Here is a 19,805-nt window from a genome sequence, read left to right as displayed (position 1 = left end):
CATCTATGACACTGAGATAATAAAATGCAAACAGTAATGTTGAACTCAAAGGATTCATAAGGGAATCAAATCACCTCATGAATGGAAAGCCTCCCATTTAGTGTTAACTCTTAGTAAATATTAGTCATTCTTTTTTCTGTGTGTTTGGCAGTTCTGTGTTCTCAAGTGACAAGAATAGTTTTGTATTTATTTATCTCCTACTATATTCCTCCATTTGGTAACCATAAGGAGTCAACAATTTGTAGCTGTTAAGAATTTTATAATAATATAATCCTACCTTTTCATTTGTCAAATGAAGACAATGAAGATTGATTAGGGAATAACTTACACTAAGCCATTGCTTCTTTAGGTTTGAGAATCCCTATTACTGTCACCAATGAGGATAATAAATAATGATTGCAAAGTATGTTTCAACAATATTTTATGGCTTTCAAATTGCTTTCACATTCATTACACATCACTTGGTCCTCTCAATACTCCTGAAAGATATGCAGGATAAGTTTCTTTATCCTTGTTTTTGCAGATGTGGAAAGGTTCCCCTTAGACAGCTTTCTGAGTCATAAGGATTCTTGGCTAAGTCAATATTAGAATTCAAATCGCAGAATTTGGACTCCTAAACTGAAAAACTTTTCATGACGTCTTAAATCCTCATTCATTTCATATCTCTGGGTTTCCAGATATGTTCACAGACTTCACAGGGTACTAGAATTGAAAGGGGCATTAAAAATCCTCTGGTTAACTTCCTCACTGAAGTCCATAGAGATTAGATGACTTGGCCAACCACACATGTTTATTGAATTTAGTGAATGAAATGAGGCTCTTCCAGCATGCTTGAGGAAATTACAATGATATCTTCCATGGGTCCCGGTGGCATTACCCTAAAAACCATAAAGGTGGTAGAACTCTCACGCAAGTGCATATTCAAATGTCCCTTTATCAAATTCTTCAACTTCATCTTCCCATGTAGAGGAAGGCATGCTACTGTATGGGTCTAACAGGATTTTGAAGCATCGAATAATAAGAAGTCCCAAGAAGATGCACAAAATCCCAACAAAAGCAAAGCCAGTTTTTTGCTCCAGAGTCAATGAAAAAGCTGATACTTCGTTGACACTCATCTTAGCTGAAGAGTTGCCACAGTAGGTACTACTCATTATTCACTGTCACATCATTATGGCTCTTCAGAATTCTTGCTGGAGTCACCTCTTGGCCTAGATACAAAATTGGACTTAGTTTAGTGTTATTCATATATGGTATAGAGCAGGTAATTATTTTATAAAATCTGGCAGTTTTCAAACCCTCTTGACTTAACTCACAAAACACGTGTGAAAACATCATCAGGTATGGATCAGGATCAAATTAGCATTGGAGATGCTACTTCTATTGTAGTAATTACTGAATTGCCTCTGTGGACACATGAAACTGTACCTACATGCACTAAGTATAAGATCAGATATGAAAGTGAATATTCAAATAATTAACCCCAGAAGCCTTTGATTCATTGTGAGATGGTTAAGTCACTGCTTCTTTGAACTGAATTTTCATCTAATTTTTACTTCATTTTTTCAGGTGTAGACACCATAAATAACTATTGTGTGTGAGCTGGTCAAGCTCTTGAAGGTACATGTCCTAAGGTCTATCTCCAGTACCACTTTGTCTGATACAGATTCTGATCCTTTTAAGTAGGTATAAAGTCTTCTCTCTTTTCATTCCCTTCACTTTTAGACATATGCATTTGTGTTTTCTTCCCCCACTACCACTCCGTATGCTAGTTGTTACTTTCTTAAAGAGATAAATTGTGTTTTTAAAATTATTTTAGTAACAGCAGTACCTAACAGGGCATTTTGCAAGTAGCAGGCAGCAGTAGCTGTGGATCATTAGCCATGGCCCCACCATCCCCATTAGCTTTCAGAATATCCTAACTGGACATAAAATCCAAGTCAAACAGCATGCTTTCTATAAACATTCATCTCATGATAAGCTCCTTGGTTCTCTTCCCAACCACAATTCTACTCCTAACCTCGTACTCTACTGAGATTTTAAAACTATAGCAAAAGTCTTCAGAGGGTATGTGTTTGATTGAAGCAAAATAGATTTTCCCATTTGATATGTTACTGATAATTAAATTAATTAATTAAAATTAAGATGAGTTACTTAGATCAAAAGTTACTAACTCATAGCCACCCTTCTTGAGAGGACTGTCATCAAATACCTTGTCATCCAATAACTGAGAATAATAGATTGTTAGTGTTTGCATTTTTATTATTGCTTTCTCTAATAATTTTTAAGAATTATTTATTAAAATGACTGACCCTTCAGTTTTCAGAGAACCACTGAGAGAGAACAGGGATGGGAGGTAAGGAATAAAGAAAGGTAATTAAGAACAACAAAACTTGTAGCTTTCAAAGTTATTCATCAATGAATAAACCAATTAATATTTAATGATATTCTTTTTTATTATGGTTTGGATTACAAAACAGCTTTATCTTCATCTTCAAACCTTCAGTATCAGGAATATTTAATACATTTGGGGGTATGCTGTTATTTGAGTTTTTTGTTTGATAAAAGGAAAAGTATTGTTTCCAACTTGTCTGTTAAACCTCTTTTCATCAAATCATTTTTTCTGCCCTAATACATATTGGTAGAGACTATACTCTAATTGTTTTTTTTTAATTTGGTATCACTTAAGTGGCTCAGAGTGACTTTACTGATTGAACGCTTGTATCTACTCTTTATCTTGTAGAAGACATGAGACCAGACTGAATATCTAATGACCTTGGGACTTAGCTGAACTTTTTTCTGATGAAATCTCTACTTTTATTGCTTTTGTTAGTTAGAGGTCTTTTGCTGGGATCCATACATCCTCTGGTTCATTTGTTTAACACGTGGAGAAACTGAAAAGCAGTATGTTTCTACATGGAGATGCTGAACCAAACATTTGTCATGTGGCAGACTGATTCAGTCGAGTAACAAGTCTGAATTCATTCTTCACTATAGCCATGACCTTTCTAGACTATATCATTCGAATATTTCAGAGGGCATGTGTGTAAGAGGAAGTAATAAACCTGGTTTACTGGTGGACACTGTGGTGTGTACAACAGGCTCCCTTCAGTGAAGGATTTATTGCCCAGCAGCCCTGAGTATTGTAACCAGATAGTCTTCGGCCGTAGTCTCTTTCAAGGAGAGCTGCCTCACCCAAGGTCACTTCAATTCCTAAGGCAGACCATTTTTTACAGACATTTAAAAAATGTTTTTAGGAGCGGCTGGGTGGCTCAGTTGGTTGAGTGACCAGCTTTAGTGCAGGTCATGATCTCGTGGTTCGTGGGTTTGAGCCCCCCGTCTGGCTCTCTGCTGACACTTGCTCAGAGCCTGGAGCCTGTCTTCGGATTCTGTGTGTGTGTCTCTCTCTCTCTCAAAAATAAATAAAAACCAAATTTATTTTATTTTATTTTATTTTATTTTATTTTATGTTTGAGAGAGATAGAACATGAGTGGGGGAGGGGCAGAGAGAGAGAGGCAGGCACAGAATCCGAAGCAGGCTCCGAGCTCTGAGCTGTCAGCACAAACCCAACGCAGGGCTCTAACCCATGAACCTGAGCTGAAGTTGGAGGCTTAACCAACTGAGCCACCCAGGAGCCGCAACTGATAGGGCAGACCATTTGTAATGACTGACTAATGCGAGAGCAAAAGGCCTAATCATCTTTACACAGGTAGCACAATTCTAAAAATCACTCTAGCTCTAGAGTTGTTTATGGTATAAACCAAGACTGTCACTGGTTCCACATCAAAGCTCAACTTGTGCCTACTCCTGCCTACTTTCTCGCTCTTCCACAGAGTTGAACTCAAGAGCACTACTTAACTCACACTAAACTCTCTCCAGAGACTGGTTTCTGAGGAACCAAACTTGTAACAATTGGTAGCACAGAAGTTAAAACATTTGGGCAGTTTTCATAACCTGTACTTTTTTAAAAATTTTAATGTTTTATTTATTTTTGAGAGAGAGAGAGAGAGAGAGAGAGAGAGAGGGACAGTGTGAGCAGGCAAGGGTCAAAGAGAGAGAGGGAGACACAGAATAGGAAGTCAGGCTCCAGGTTCTGAGCTAGCAGTCAACACAGAGCCCGACACGGGCCGGAAGCCACGAACCATGAGATCATGACCTGACTCGAAGTCAGATGCTTAACTGACTGAGCCACCCAGGAGCCCTCATAACCTGCACAGTTTTTGCCGAGTTCATTTTGCCATTATGTAGAAACAACCTAGACTACGTATAGTTATGATATTGGTTAACTTTATTTATATGTTTTAAAAAATCATAACGTAGAAAGAGACACAGGGTCATAGCTGATCATTAAAAGAGGTAAGTCAGTTGGCTCTTAATGATTAACCCACTAGACTGTGTTATTCTTATTAGACAAGATCGGGCGTGTTCAGGGTGGTATGGCCATAGACTGTGTTATTCTTATTAAAACCCATCGACTGACCAAACAGACAAAAAAAAAAAAAAGAGGCATTTACTAGTTGCAGCAATAAAGCACTCAATTCATTTGTCATTATTAAATTAAAACATGGTATCTTCCTAGTTAGAAATATAAAATCCTTTATACTTTATATTGCAATCATCTAACATACCAGATAATGCTTTGTTCTGAGAGTCTCAGACAATCTGTGAATTGGGTTACTTTTCTTTTTAAAGGAAAACTCCTTACTTCTCAAGTGCTAGTTACAGTTTCCAGCATATTCTAGGTATCTAACAAGTATTTTAATTGAATCAAAGAAAATTTATTGAAAAATATAACTTTTTAAGAACCAAGTTCTGGTGTCTAAAAATCTAACTTTTAAATATCCAGAAAACATTTTTAAAAACATTCAACATTTAGTTAAAATGAAATGAATAAAAAAACTTGTATTTGATTTTTAAAAAATTGGCCTCAAAGATAAATATCAAAATTGAGCAGCTCATTCAGAGTTCAATGTTTCTTCTTGTTTTTATCAGATTGACTAATAAGAACTTTCCCAGGAAGATTCACCTGATTTGTACTTGAAGTGATTCTAGCCTGTGAGGGAAAGGATCCATGCACAAACAGGAAGAAAATGGTATAGGCTTCTACAAAGACCACAAAAGGGAAGGAGGAACAAACACGTATTTGACATACACTATATAACAAACACTGCTTTACATATGTTATGCTATTTAATCCCCTAATAATCATGCAGGGTTAGTTGTATTATCTTCAACATATTGATGAAAAAAAAGATTCAAAAATCAACAAATTAAGAGGGAATAGAGATTTCACCCATTTAGGGATCAGGAAAGTTTTTCTTGTAAAAGATTGTATTTGAGATGAGTCTTGAAAAAAGACCAAAGACTTAGATAAGCAAGGAAGGAAACAGCATAACAATAAATATGAAGGCAGAAAAGTGCTGAATTTGTCCAGAGGGGCAGTTTATTCAGAGCAATTTGACACAAGCAAAGAGGAGTATGGGAAACAAAACATTGGAAAGGTAGGTTGAGCCAAAATGTGAAATCTCTTGACTGTCAGGCTAAGAGTTTGCAATATATTTGCCTAAAGGCTGACTGGCTTGATGATGAGACAAAACAGACATAGATTTCAGGGGGCGGAAATCATGGGCGAGACATCGTCCAGGTGAGAAGTAATGAGGGCTTGGATTATGAAGTAGATGTATGGGAGAGGAAATGGGTTCAAAAGATGTTTATAAAGATATCAGGGATCGTTTTGGCAAATAATGGAAGGTAGTGGGCCATGGATAGAGGTATCAAAGATGACCCCACTCTGTTAAGCCTGGACAAGTGTAAAGGCAATGTTTTCATTAACCAAAATAAAGAAAATATAAGCAAAGTGTAAATTTAGTAAACGAAAGATTTAGTTCTTAGGATTTAGTGAATTTGTGGTGGTTATACCTGGCACATAGTAGACATCAATCAAGAGTCAGTTTCTTTTTAACTTTATTTATTTATTTTGAGACACAGAGAGAGATGTGCACACCTGTGGGGGAGGGGCAGAGAGAATCGCAAGCAGGCTCTGCACTGTCAGCGCAGATTGACACAAGGGCTGTATCTCAAGAACCCATGAGATCATTACCCGAGCCCAAATCAAGAGTCCGACCCTTAACTGACTGAGCCACTCAGGTGCCCGTCAATGAACAGTTTTAAATAAATTAATCCAGCTCATGTTGTCCAGCATGACAACTGGTGGGGAAAATATCTTAAGGATAATGCTATTGAATAAAGTTTGTGTGGAAGAATGCCTCCAGGACACAGAGAGTTTAATACATAGAAGCATTTACAGATCAAAACTTAAGAGAAGGAAAGAATTGCTGAGTTTTGCAGAAAAGGATAGACCAAGGAAGATGACAGGTGCATTCTAATATTTGAAGTGTTATCCTGTAGGAAGCCAGATCCATTTGTTCTGGATTGATCCAGAAAGCAATTTTGATGTCATCCCATTAAGGATTGAAAATGAAAGAAGCCTAGCAATGAGCCTCAAAGAATCCCTCTCTTGCAAGAAGAAAACAGGATCTTCTAGCAGAGTTGTATAAGGAATGTATAAGAAAGTATAAGATGTATAAATATGTATAAGTTGTATAAGGAATGAGTCCTAAGTGAATCTGCAGTAGGAATGTCACTTGGAACACAGGAAACTAGAGTTTCTGAAGGTGTTGGTAAACAGTGTCAAATTCTGCAGTGGTGATGGAAACCAGTGCTGAAGAACAGGACTTTGGGGTTGGCATTCAGAATTTTTTCATCAATTTTAAAGCTTCAGTTGAATGTCCAGGCAGGACAATAACTGAAGAGGATTTTGGAGTGATGGGTAGTGAATAAATGAAATCCAATGGTAAAAGAAACGACAAAAAGGAAGTTTTACTTGTACAGAAGTTGAAGTGCAGAAGTTTAGATCGCTGGACTACCTATTTCCAATAATAAGAACATGATTGTATCTTCAGCTTTTAAAAGTAGAGCCAAGTAAATATACTTGGGGTTCAATAAACTAGGAAATTTCCATTTTAAACCCAAAATTGGGTGATAAAGAACAGAGGTTTTATTAATATCTTAAAAAGAATAACTTGGACTTTATATTCATTTGAAAATTCTGCCTTATGCTAAAGATGAAAACCAAATACAAGTCAAGAAAAACAATTAAAAGCATAATATTTTAGGCTTGAAAAAAAGCCTGACCATTGTTGCAGTCTGTTCAGACAAGCAAATTAGTAAAAAGGTAAGCAATTGTCTAACTATATGTTCAGCAAATAGATGCTCTTGGTAATTTAAGCCATATGTGTAGCAACTGAAATTCCAGTATTTTCAGGCCTCAATTTTTCAACATTTTCCCAAACTTTCCATTTTACTTGCTCTTTAAAGTGAATAACTTATACTTTCAACAGCAAGTATAAAATTTTTGAGCATATACTGCTAAGTGCAATGAGCTTTGTACATTTCTATTGATATAGAGCGTAATTAGATTAAAATGTATTGTTAGTAACAAAATATTGTTAAAAATAAACAGAAGTCTCCAGTTACAACACTGAATTCTTCATAATTAATAAGATACCCAAAATTACTCAACAAATGTGAATAAAAAGTACATTTTGACTTTCTCTAGCCAATGGAAGAGATGGAAAAGTAAAACAAATCAGTATGTTCTGTAAAACAGACATTTTAATGCCTACCTCAGAGGGAAAACATCATCTTAATATCTTGTTTACCGGGAAATAGAAAAATGAGAGACATTTAGACCATGAAGTACAAAACCATGACAAATAAACCCTGTTGAGAAAAAAGAAATGAATTTTCAAAAAAAGAGTAGATGTAAAATTATGTGGTAAGAGTCATTCTAAATATCCTACACCACAAAATATGGGCAAAAAGATCAATATTTAAGTACCCTAGAAAGAGCAATTTAGTTGAAAATACATCATTTCCTTCATGGCAATTGTCAGGAACTAGGATTTCTAAGTCCTGATGAGTCATAGGACCAGGCCAACAGTATACTGGTACACCAAAAGGCCAAAATCTCAGTTAATGGCTTTCTAGTTAGTAACCAATAAACAACGTCTTTCTTTGGTCAGTCCTACAAATCATACCATTGTGAGTAGTCAGGCAAACAGTATTTTTCTACCTAATATATATATAGCCTTTCATACATGTGAGTGTTGTATGACTTTTTTCTTCTATGAATAACTGATTAAAAAGATAAAATTTCACTTTATAGAAACATATAGTTTGCATGCAACAATGTGTAACTACAGAAACTGATATTTAAAAGTATATGCCCATTATAAAAAGAACCTCCAGTATTTTATTTTAATCAACAGGTTTTTTCCTTTGGTTTATTTATCTATCAATGATAGTCCAACAGTATATCTGAAATAATAACTATTATAGTGGAGTATGGTGTTCTTGGTAAAAAGTATTTTGATACTGGTTATCAGCTATAGGAACCTTAATGCTCATAATATGACTATTCATGATTTCATGAAATGAGAACTGTAAGAAATATCCAGCTTAAAAAATCATAAATCCTCTCACACACACATAGACAAATCCCCCCACCCTATATTAAGGTTATTAAATCCTATTCAAAGTAAACAGGGAAAAGAAGCGTTGTTCAATCTACTTCTGCACAGAGCTAGTTAATCATTAGGAATAGAATGTGTTGGAATTAAAGGAAAACCTTAAATTACAAACCCAGATGTCTTCATGATGAAGTGCAAACATTTCAGGCCTTCCCAGAGATCCAAACCCTTGGCATCTGCCAGAATTGCACCCCCCACCACAATCTTTCAGATTTCAACCTTAAGAGAACTTCCCTCTTAAGAGAATCTTCGCATAGCTCCCCAAGGACTCTGACATTTGATCTATTCAAAGCACTGGAAATCTGTTCTGAAAATTTTCAAAATGTCTCACTAGAGAAACCTAGACTGTCATTATCATTCTGCCTTTTTTGTCTCCAGTTCTCTTTGGACATATTTAACTAAAGAAGCATAGCATCAGCAAGCTAACTGCACACACACATTTATGTATATATATATGTATGTATGTATGCATGTATTTATTGGCAGCAGCACCAGCAGCAGAAATATCAGGGTCCTTTTCTCCTTTAGAATTTGAACTGACTAGACCCACAGGATCTATTCCCGCACCGCCCCCCACCTCCCAGCCCCACGTCACCCCCCTGCCTCCTTTCCTGCTCCCTAGCTTCAGGAATACAAGAGAATGAGAATATTGTTCTCATCAGGACCTGCACTGGAACCCTGTCAGTTAATGCGGAGGGGAGGGAGAGAAAGTTACTTCGCAGGCAGCGATGTCTCACCTTCCATGCTTGTTGTCATGGAGATGAAATCCAGCCAGTAGATTTAAGTGTTGGCAGGTTTGTGTTCGCTGGTCGGTTCAGTAACAATGTAAAAGGCGTGTCCTGGGAACCTGCGTGGAGTCACAGGACCGTGGTTAGCGCTCTCCTGGCCTACGTGTGTAAATGTCTGTATCTGTCGGTGTGAGATAGAGGACGTGGGCGCCCGTGAAGTACGTGTGCGCGCGCGAGAGTATTTGCAGGAAAATGCACCTGATGTATTCGATGTGGCGGTGTAAATATTGGCGCGCGCGCACATATGTGAAGGCGTCTGACCGTGTGTGTTTGTGAGACGAGGAGAGTTGGGAAATGAAAAGGGGGAAGGGAATCAGCTACTGCAGCAACAGGCTCTATCTATTCTCAGTTTTGCTAAAAAGAAAAAACACACTGCTCATTTTCACTCATATCACACTGCAGGTTAGCAATCGTAGTTCATCGCCAGTTTGACTTCCTAAGGCAGTGGGGGCTGGCTAATTAATTTATCGTTAAAAGCCTGTTTTCTTCTTTTCTGTATCAGCATCTGTGCCACGGGCAGTTGTTGTGCTCATTGACCGCAGTCTCAGGGAGTAGACGCTAAATTCTTCTTTCTTCTCATCCGATTAAAGAAAGACGAGAATGAAAGTGTATTGGTTTAACTGGGGACTGCATGCGTCATTTGGAGTTGTTTTCTCCTACTCTTCACCTTTTCTTTTCTACGCAAACTCAGCCGGATCCTTCACCATAAGCTCCCCACCGACCCTGCCGCGCCACCCCCTCGTTTTAGGGTAGGAGTCTGGGCGCTGTCCGTAGTGCTGAAAAATTGCATAGTAAGACCTACCTAGGAGCTAGAACACACCAAGACAGGAATGCTCCATAAAAGCCCATATGTAGTTGCAAGGCACGTTTTCTAAACAGTGTTAAATACATGGAATCTAAACCTAAACCTCACTGAAAGCAAACCCAAACAAACACAAAGGAAAAACAACAATAATAAAACCTCTCCCCTTATCCTTACTTAGGGGTGTAGTCCAACTCAGTTATAAGCCTCCATTCTATTTATGTTTGGATACTATGTCCAGAACCTTCAAGTTGCAAACACCTGTAGATTCTCTAAAAAATTGATTATTGGCCTTGTAAATTATTAAATTATCAGCGACTGGGGAAAATGTAGGTGCAGAATTAGATCATTGTTCATGTAAAAAATACTGAAAACACATCGTGTAAAGATGTGTTAGATTTCAATAATAAAGTGAAGACAATGTAATGTACATTCAGAATATTTACATATTTAGGAAATTTCATGGTCTTATAAAATGGACAATGTATAACTTGGAGTTAATATAAGACTATACTAAAAAAAATTATTCTTTTTTTATTTAAAATCATTAAACATCCTATAATATGGGTTAACTAACCAATAAGGAGAGTGGAAAAAGTTCTTTCAGTAACATATTCCTATCCACAGTTTTACTGACTTTTTTAAAAAGCTTGCTAAGGGCCACATCTTATTTTGGTACTATGCCAAAGCAGTGCTTCTTCAAATTTAATATGCATGTGAATCATCTCAGGATCTTGCTAAAATGCAAGTTTTCATTCAGCAAGTGTGAGTTTGGGTCTCAGATTTTACATTTCTAACAATATCCCAGATGCTGCCAGACATTGCTAGTTCAGGAACCACACTTCAAGTAGCAAGTTCTAGAAATACCGTATTCTGGCAATGCAGTCACTCATAGAGTATGGGAAAGGAGGTTGTTTTCTTCCATCTGTTCTATATATGTTTCTAGATTGCTGCAAGAATATTCTATTCACATAAGTTCAGAAGTTAACCATTTTATTTACACAATATTAACAACTATAGTTCAAACTGCTTATAAATTTAATCATTTGATCTTGATTTTGACATTATCTGGACACATACCATGTTTACTTCACTCTATATTTTTACAGCATAACCTGCAATTACCCATTTGCAATCCAAGCTCATGCAAAGAAGCTAAATTATATGATTTTACTGCTTATGTATGGGCCTCAGTCTGAGGATTTGTTGCTATGATTTTATGCTCATGATACTGATCTTACCAATCTGAATGTTACATATCTAATTCTTACCCATTTAGAAAAGTGGGATAGGGCCATTGTTTCATAGATCATTTGAGTAAATGCTGATCTGTCATGTCCATGACATGACGCATGTGTACTTAGATTTTGAAGATTCATCTGGATGATTAAGGCCTTTAAATCGATGCCAAAGGAAAGTTTTGACTATATATTGGGTTTCTTGGTGTGTGTTAGTGCACAATCTTGACCTTTTTCAAGCTATATGAATGGTGGTGATGTTCTGGAAACACTGCAAAGTGGCTCATTCAGGAAAACATAATGGATTAGAAATTCATTATGTTCCACTTTCTTTGCTAGATGCTGGGATATAAAGACAGATGATCTTTGGTCTCTGACCTTGTTGAGATACACTGCAAAACAACATGGCAAGTTTCACCAAGTTTTATAGAAGCACAGAGATTAATAATATATATTTTATTCTCCATTGCCAAAGAAGTGATAAAGAATAGCAAAATAGATACAGCCCAGAACATCTGCATTTCAGCTCCTTGCAGCATTAGCTGCTGCTCAATTTTTATTTTAAAAAATTATTGAAAGATACGAAACACATGAATGCTTTCTTTTCTAAAGCACACATGGTTAATCCATGCTTCTGGATAGTCTATGATTTATTTTCAGAACAATCCGAATTATTAGAAAGGTAAATATGTGGGTGGCATTGTTTAGACCTCCCCCAAGCAGAATTGTGTTTACTATGCTTTGACATTACACTTTCAGCTTATATGCAAACATTCTGTATAAAACAGTCTTCAGTACATATGCTCTGTTCTATGTGTACCATAGGGTTGCTAATAAAGACTTGGACTTGCCAACATATCACTTGTTATTCCTTATATAATTTCTCTCTAACAACATTTCTTTTAATGCCAGTCTCATGAACTGAACCTTCATACTTCTCCTCTTCACTTAAACCATCCCAAGATAAGTGGTATGTTATCCTCTTATACACAATGTATATCATGTAAGTGATCTCATTTGCCTTTTCTTTTAGTTACAAGGGATGTCAAAGTGAAATTAACAACTAAAAATTAGTACCTGTATAAAATATCAAGGCCTTTATATTTGTGTTCTTTCTCTATTGCCTTGACTATTGCAGTTTTGTTTTCTCAGGTATTAGTATGTTATTTTTCTTTAATTGCTTGTTGTAATGTGTGTCCGCATATAACAACCTCACAAAATCAGAAATGAAGTAAAGAAATTAAAAATGAGTAAATAAATACATTTATTTTTCTACTTTTTGGCCCAAAATATTCAGCGCCTTTTAGGTATATATGGTTATTCTATAAATTTGTTGTTTTTTAAAATAATTTTTAATGTTTATTTTTGAAAGAGACAGAGTGTGAGTGGGGGAGGGGCAGAGAGAGACAGAGGGAGACACAGAATCCAAAGCAGGCTCCAGGCTCTGAGCTGTCAGCACAGAACCCAATGCAGGGCTCGAACCCACAAACTGTGAGATCATGACATGAGCCGAAGTTGGACGCTTAACTGACTGAGCCACCCAGATGCCCCTAAGCTAAACTGTCTTAATGTAGCTAGGTCTTTTTATTCAAAATATTGTTATTTACTCAAATATTGGACACTACAACTTTTGAATGCAGAACTCTAAAAAATGTATTAAAGACAAATATAAATTATTTTTGTGATAGGCATTAAAAATTTAACATAAATGCCATTTTGCTTTAGATGGTATTAGATAATTAGCTATATTAAAAAGTCACCCTTTTCTGGGTGCCTGGGTGGACTTCATCTCAGGTCATGATCTTGCACTCTGTGAGTTCCAGCCCTGCCTTGAGGTCTGTACTGACAGCTCAGAGCCTGGAGCCTGCTTCAGATTTTGTCTCCCTCTTTCTTTGCCTTTTTCTGCTCACACTCTGTCTCTCTCTCTTTCTCTCAAAAATAAATACATAAACATTTAAAAAATATCTTTAAAAAAGAAATACATTTCTACCTATCCTGAGTGTTATTTTTTAGCTACCCATGCTTTTTTTCTGTATGAGTGGTTTTAATTTTTTTGGAGGGTTAAGATTGATTGAAATTACAATAAAAAATGTATGCCCTCTACCTAAAAATACATATAAGCAGATAATTCTGCTCATAACCCAAAGCATTTACAGGCCCTTGGAAGTCCATTTCTATTATTCCCACGTAATCCAAGGAACAATTTAAAATTTTCAGCTATAAATGAATGATCCATCGTCTTGTTCTCAGTTTTGCAACTAAGTATTGACTGGCTTAAAGTGCTGTATTTTTTTTTTTAACCACTCTATTAGTTTTCTATTTTCTTTTCTTGGAGTTCTTCCTCTAGGTCATTTTACCATCTGATCTCTGGAGAATACCAATGCTGAATACACTGAAATAGGATTAGACAGTACAGTAATAGGATGATTAGATTTGATTAGAAAATGACTATGGGATTTTTGTCAACAGTGAAGAAATCATCTAAAGTGAGTGGACTCCTAAATGAATTGAGCATGATGACACTTTAGTGTGATAATGATCTAATGTTAGTCTGTTTGATGACTACCATTGAAAATGAGATGTTATGTTTTGATGGTAAAATTTTCTGCAAGGAAAAAATGCACTAAATGTTTCAGTTCAGAATGATCTATTTAAATGAAGTTTCATTTAATTGGCTTTAATTTACAGCCCATAAGCCTTAAATTGTTTCATTTAAAGTGTACTTCAAGCCCTCTACTATATTTACTCTTGAAGCTAATGAGTATAGTAGGATACCTTGGGCACAATCTCCACAAATATGGGAGCCATAACATGGTATAATATATTTAATTGGTTTAAGTTATTTTACTGGGTTAAAGAAAGAAAGGAACAAAAGCAGTTTATTTTGCTGCATTTTATGTTTCTCTAATATGAACCAGTTAATACAAAATTGGCAAATAACTATGTCAATAGAATGTGGAAATCAATCAGTTTATACACAGTTTCCCTTTATACATTTAAGGTTGACTTTATACATTTAAGGTTGACAAGTGAAATCGGTTTAACTCAAAGTTCACACTAACATAGCTGAATGCAGTAAACTATGGAGGAAAGCAGTCCTACACACATGCCCATTCACTCCTGCTTCCTCCTGGCTCAATTTAGCCACATGCTCTGTCTTGAAAAGGCATACTAATGGTTCTTCCTGATATTTGTGCATTTGTCCCTGTTTTCATAATTCAAACTTCCCTTATACTTTTCTATATCATTTGTTGAAGATACCATCTTTTTTCCATTGAATTTTCTTTCCTGCTTTGTTGAGGATTAGTTGACCATACAGTTGTGGGTCCATCTCTGGGTTTTCTATTCCGTTCCATTGACCTTTGTGTCTGTTTTTGTGCCAGTACCCATGCTGTCTTGATGACGACAGCTTTGTAATACAGCTTGAAGTCTGGAATCATGATGCCTTCAGCTTTTCTTTTCTTTTTCAGGATTGCTTTGACTATTTGGGGTCTTTCATGGTTCCATACAAATTTTAGGATTATTTGTTGTAGCTCTGTGAAAAATGCTGGTGGTTTTTTGATAGGGATTGCATTGAATGTGTAGATTGCTTTGGGCAGTATAGACATTTTAACAATGTTTGTTCTTCCAGTCCATGAGTATGGAATGTTTTTTCCATTTCTTTGTGTCCTCTTCAATTTCTTTCATAAGTGTTCTATAGTTTTCAGAGTGCAGACATTTTACACCTTTGGTTAGGTTTATTCCTAGTTATGTTTTTGGTGCAATTGTAAATAGTATAGATTTCTTGAGTTATTTATCTGCTTCTCCATTATTGGTGTATAGAAATGCAACAAGATTTCTTTACATTGACATTATATCCTGTTACTGCTAAATTCATGATTAGATCTTGCAATATTTTGGTGGAGTCTTTTGGGCTTTCTACACAGAGTATCATGTCATCTGCAGATAGTGAAAGTTTGACTTCTTCCTTGCCAATTTGGATGCTTTTTATTTCTTTTTGTTGTCTGATAGCTGAGGCTAAGACTTCTGTGCTATGTAAATAGTATTGGTATAGTCTTGTTCCTGACTATAGAGGAAAAGGTCTCAGTTTTTTCCCCGTTGAGGATGATATTAGCTGTGGGCTTTTCATATGTGGCCTTTAGCATGTTGAGGTGTGTTCCATCTATCCCTCCTTGGTTGAGGGTTTTTGTCAAGAATGGATGCTGTATTTTGCCAAATACTTTTTCTGCATATACTGAGAGGATTTTCTGGTTCTTGTCCATTCTTTTATTAATGCCATGTATTGATTAATTAATTAATTAGTTAATGTTGATTGATTTGCAAATATTGAACCACCCCTGCAGCCCAGGAATAAATCCCACTTGATTGTAATGAATAATTCTCTTAATACATTGTTGGATTCAATTTGCTAGTATCTTTTAGAGAATTTTTGTATCCGTGTTCATGAGGGAGACTGATCTGTAATGGTCCTTTTTAGTGAGGCCTTTTTCTGGTTTTGGAACAAGGTGCAGGCCTTATTGAAGGAGTTTGGAAGTTTTCTTTCCATTTCTGTTTTTTGGAAATGTTTGAGAAGAATAAGTATTAACTTTTCTTTAATTTTATGGTAGAATTCCCCTGGGATGCCATCTGGCCCAGGACTTTCGTTTGTTGGATTTTGGATTACTGATTCAATTTTTTTTTTTTTTGCTGATTATGAGTCTGTTCAAATTTTCTATTTCTTCCTGTTTCAGTTTTGTATGTATTTGTAAGTTTCTAGGAATTTGTCCATTTCTTTCAGATTGCCCAGTTTGTTGGCATATAATTTTTCATAATATTCTCTTATAATTAGTTGTATTTCTGCTGTGTTGCTTGTGATTTCTCCTCTTTCATTTGTGATTTTATTTATTTGGGTTCTTTTTCTTTTCTTTTTGGTAAGTCTGGCCAGCGGTTTATAATTTTTAGTTTTTTATTATTTTTATGTTTATTTATTTTTGAGAGAGGAGGAGAGAGAGAGAGAGGCAGAGTGGGGCAGGGGCAGACTGAGAGGGAGACACAAGATCTGAAGCAGGCTCCAGGCTCCAAGTTGTTAGCACAGAGCCCGATGCAGGGCTTGAGCCCAAGAACTGTGAGATCATGACCTGAGCAGAAGAGGATACTTAACTGACTGAGCCAACCAGATGTCCCAATTTATCATTTTTATTAATTCGTTCAAAGTACCAGCTCTTAGTTTCACTGTTCTACTGTTCTTTGTTTCTATATTGTTTATTTCTTCTAGAATCTTTATTATTTCCCCTTTTTGCTGCCTTTAGGCTTTATTTGCTATTTCTTTTCTAACTCCTTTAGATGTAAAGTTAGGTTATATATTTGAGACTTTTCTGGCTTCTTGAGGTAAGCCTGTATACGTTGTATATTTTTAACTTGTATTTTTAACTGTGCTAGTATTTTCATTGTAAATGTTTTTGTGGTGCTCTGGTTGTGAAGTTGCATGGGTTTTACATTGTTTTCCAACCTCTCCAACCCTGCATGGTTTTTTTCTCCTAAATATTATCAGTTATCTTTTCTATTGAGTGGGCTTTATTTTTTAGAGCAGTTTAGGATTACAGAAAAATTGACCAGAAAGTACAGAAAGATACCATATACCTTCTTCCACCCTTGCCCCACAGTTTTATCTATTATTAACACATTGCATTAGTGTGGTGCATTTGTTATAATTGGTGAACAGTTGTAATTGTTGATTACAATTGTAATTTTTTTAAATATTTATTTGAGAGAGACAGAGAGAGTATGAGCAGGGGTGGAGCAGAAAAAGAGGGAGATACAGAACTTGAAGCAGGCTCCAGCCTCTGAGCTGCCAGCACAGAGCCTGATGTGGGGCTCAAACTCACAAACCTGGAGATCATGACCTGAGCTAAAGTCAAACATTTAACCAACTGAGCCATCCAGGCACTCCTGTAATTGTAATTGTAGTTGCTACATTATTATTAATTAAAGTTCATAGTTTACATTAGAATTTATCTTTGTGTTGTTCAACGACTCTGTGGGTTTTGACAAATGCTTAATGTCACATATTCATTGTTGTAGTATAATAACAAAATAGTTTTACTTCTCTAAATATCTGGTGGCATACTTACTTACTTTCTCCCATTACCCCCACATGCATCATGAACTCTTGGAAGCCATTGGTCTTTTTACTTTTCTATAGTCTTGTCTTTTCCAGAATTGTATATATGGAGTCATATACACTCTGTTTCCTTTTCAGACTAGCTTTTTGCCCTTAGCAGGATGACTTCTCATGGCTTGATAGCTCATTTCTTTTTATTGTTTAATAACATTTCATTGCATGGATATACCAAAGTTTAGCCATTAACTTTTAAAAAATATTTATTTATTTTTGAGAGAGAAAGAGGCAGAGGGTGAGTAGGGGAGGGGCAGAGAGAAGGAGACAGATTCTGAAGCAGGCTTCAAGTTCTGAACTGTCAGCACAGAGCCTAACATGGGCTAGAACTAATGGATTGTGAGATCATGACTTGAGCTGAAGTCAGATGCTTAACGGACTGAGCCACCCAGGTGCCTCTAGCCATTAACTTATTGAGAAAAATCTTGGTTTCTTCTAACTTTTGAGTATTATGAATAAAGGTGCTGTAAATATTCATGTGCAGGTTTTTGTGTGAATATAAATTTTCAAATTATTTTGGTACATAACTAAGAGTGCTATTGGTGGGATGAATGGTAAGATTATATTTAGCTTTGTTACTGTCCTTTAAAGTGACTATACCATGTTGCGTTCCCACCAGCAGAGAATGAGAGTTCTTGTTGCTTCACGTTCTTCATCAGCATTTGGAATTTGCCAATGTTTTGGATTTTAGCCATTTTAATAGCTATGTAATGGTATCTCAATGTTTTAATTTCAATTCTCTAATGATATAAGATACTGAACATCTTATGCTTATTTTCCATCTTTGTATCTTCTTTGGTGAGGTGTCTGTTCAGAATATTTTTCACTTTTCAATTGGATGGTTTGTTTTCTTATCATTGATTTTTGTACATTTTGGACATATGTCCTTTATCAGATATGTTTTGCATAGATTTTGTCCCAGTCTGTCTTTTCACTTTTTTAAAGTGTTTATTTATTGTGAGATAGAGAGAAACAGGATGCAAGTGATGGAGCGGCAGAGAAAGAAAGAGGGAGACATAGATTCCAAAGGAGGCTCCAAATGCTGAGCTGTCCTCACAGAGACTGAAATGGGCTCCCCAAAATGGGCTCGAGCTCACAAACTGTGAGATCATGACCTGAGCTGAAGCTGGAAATTTAACCGACTGAGTTTTCACTTTTTTAAAGGGACTAGTTCTTTTCAGGGGGTAATTTTGTAGAAGAAGAGTTGTTTTGTTTTGTTTTTCCCCAGAAATGTGTGCACTTTTGGAGCAGTAACACTTGAACACTTGATATCAGATTTCTAAAACTAAGCTAGCCAAATAAAACACACTGCTCATATTCTAAGCAAAACTAAACTGAACGAGAGTGTTTGGTAAGATACAAAGTCACCTTGGGCAACTACGGAAGATAATTAGAAAGGTTCACATAGGGGCTTTATATTTCAATGCTACCTAAAAGTCAGTAAAATTGAAGTTAGTGACTATTGCATAAAATAATACTTGAAAGTAGGAAGATTTTAAGGAAAAAAAGCATAAGTCTGATGTTTTGAGGACGAATTTTAGTAACTTTTACATAAAACCTCTCTATACATACTAGTTTTTATTTTACTGCTCTTGGATGAATTTTAAAGCAATAAACAGTTGGGGATGATAAGGTCTGATTTTTCAGAAGCATTTTTGACACTGGTTTCCAGAAATGTTAGGAGTTGAGATATAGAAATCTAAATTGAAGTAAATGGATACCTATATAAACCTCAATGACTTTAGGACTGTCAGAACATTGACCTCGACAGTTGTACTACCATGCAGTTTCCTTAATAATCTGAAGGATAGCTCAAGGAACTCACAATTGAGATTTGTTGGATAAGTCAAAAGGATAACATCTATGTAAGTATTTTTACATATTTAAACTTATTTAGAGATACAGACATTTCTAAATGTAACAGATACAGGGAGTGAATGGATGAATGAGCAAATGGTTATAGTAATTCTACTCTTTTTGCCAAATGACTTAGACATTGTGCCAAATATTAATTATTGATACTCAGCATCTTCTTTACCCTTCTATATTACTCCTGTATGAGATATTTCTCAAAATCTGTTGCCAGCAGTATTCTAACCAAATTCTACAATGAAAACCACTGGTGTAAAACTTAAAGAGGATTTTTTCAAGCCCTAACAATAGCTCCTAGACCGTTGTTCCCCTGGCCCTAATTATTGTGTAAACCTCTAAGTCTTTGTGCATTAAATCCTACA

At 35.9% G+C, this 19,805-nt stretch overlaps 1 protein-coding gene across 3 annotated transcripts; it reads right to left on the bottom strand.

Moving 5' to 3' along the window:
• Nucleotides 1–404: 404 nt before the first annotated feature.
• On the bottom strand, nucleotides 405–9,654 carry CTXN2 (cortexin 2). 3 transcript variants are annotated; one of them, XM_029952144.1, is made up of 3 exons: nucleotides 9,576–9,654; nucleotides 9,327–9,436; nucleotides 405–1,208 (listed from the first exon to the last, which is right to left on the bottom strand). In XM_029952144.1, the coding sequence occupies exon 3, from the start codon at nucleotides 1,149–1,151 to the stop codon at nucleotides 906–908; it is 246 nt and encodes an 81-aa protein (XP_029808004.1). In that variant the 5' UTR covers nucleotides 1,152–1,208; nucleotides 9,327–9,436; nucleotides 9,576–9,654; the 3' UTR covers nucleotides 405–905. The 3 variants fall into 3 exon arrangements, with proteins under 3 accessions (XP_029808004.1, XP_029808005.1, XP_029808006.1); XM_029952145.1 differs by lacking the exon at nucleotides 9,576–9,654 and adding an exon at nucleotides 7,684–7,780 and having other exon boundaries at nucleotides 9,327–9,516; XM_029952146.1 differs by lacking the exons at nucleotides 9,327–9,436; nucleotides 9,576–9,654 and adding an exon at nucleotides 8,702–8,828.
• Between the last annotated feature and the right edge of the window lie 10,151 nt (nucleotides 9,655–19,805).

The sequence above is a fragment of the Suricata suricatta genome, chromosome 9 (assembly GCF_006229205.1).
Source record: "Suricata suricatta isolate VVHF042 chromosome 9, meerkat_22Aug2017_6uvM2_HiC, whole genome shotgun sequence".
Lineage (NCBI taxonomy): Eukaryota > Metazoa > Chordata > Mammalia > Carnivora > Herpestidae > Suricata > Suricata suricatta.
Note: the sequence above shows the minus strand (reverse complement) of the source record. Positions and strands in the feature narration are given on the sequence as shown.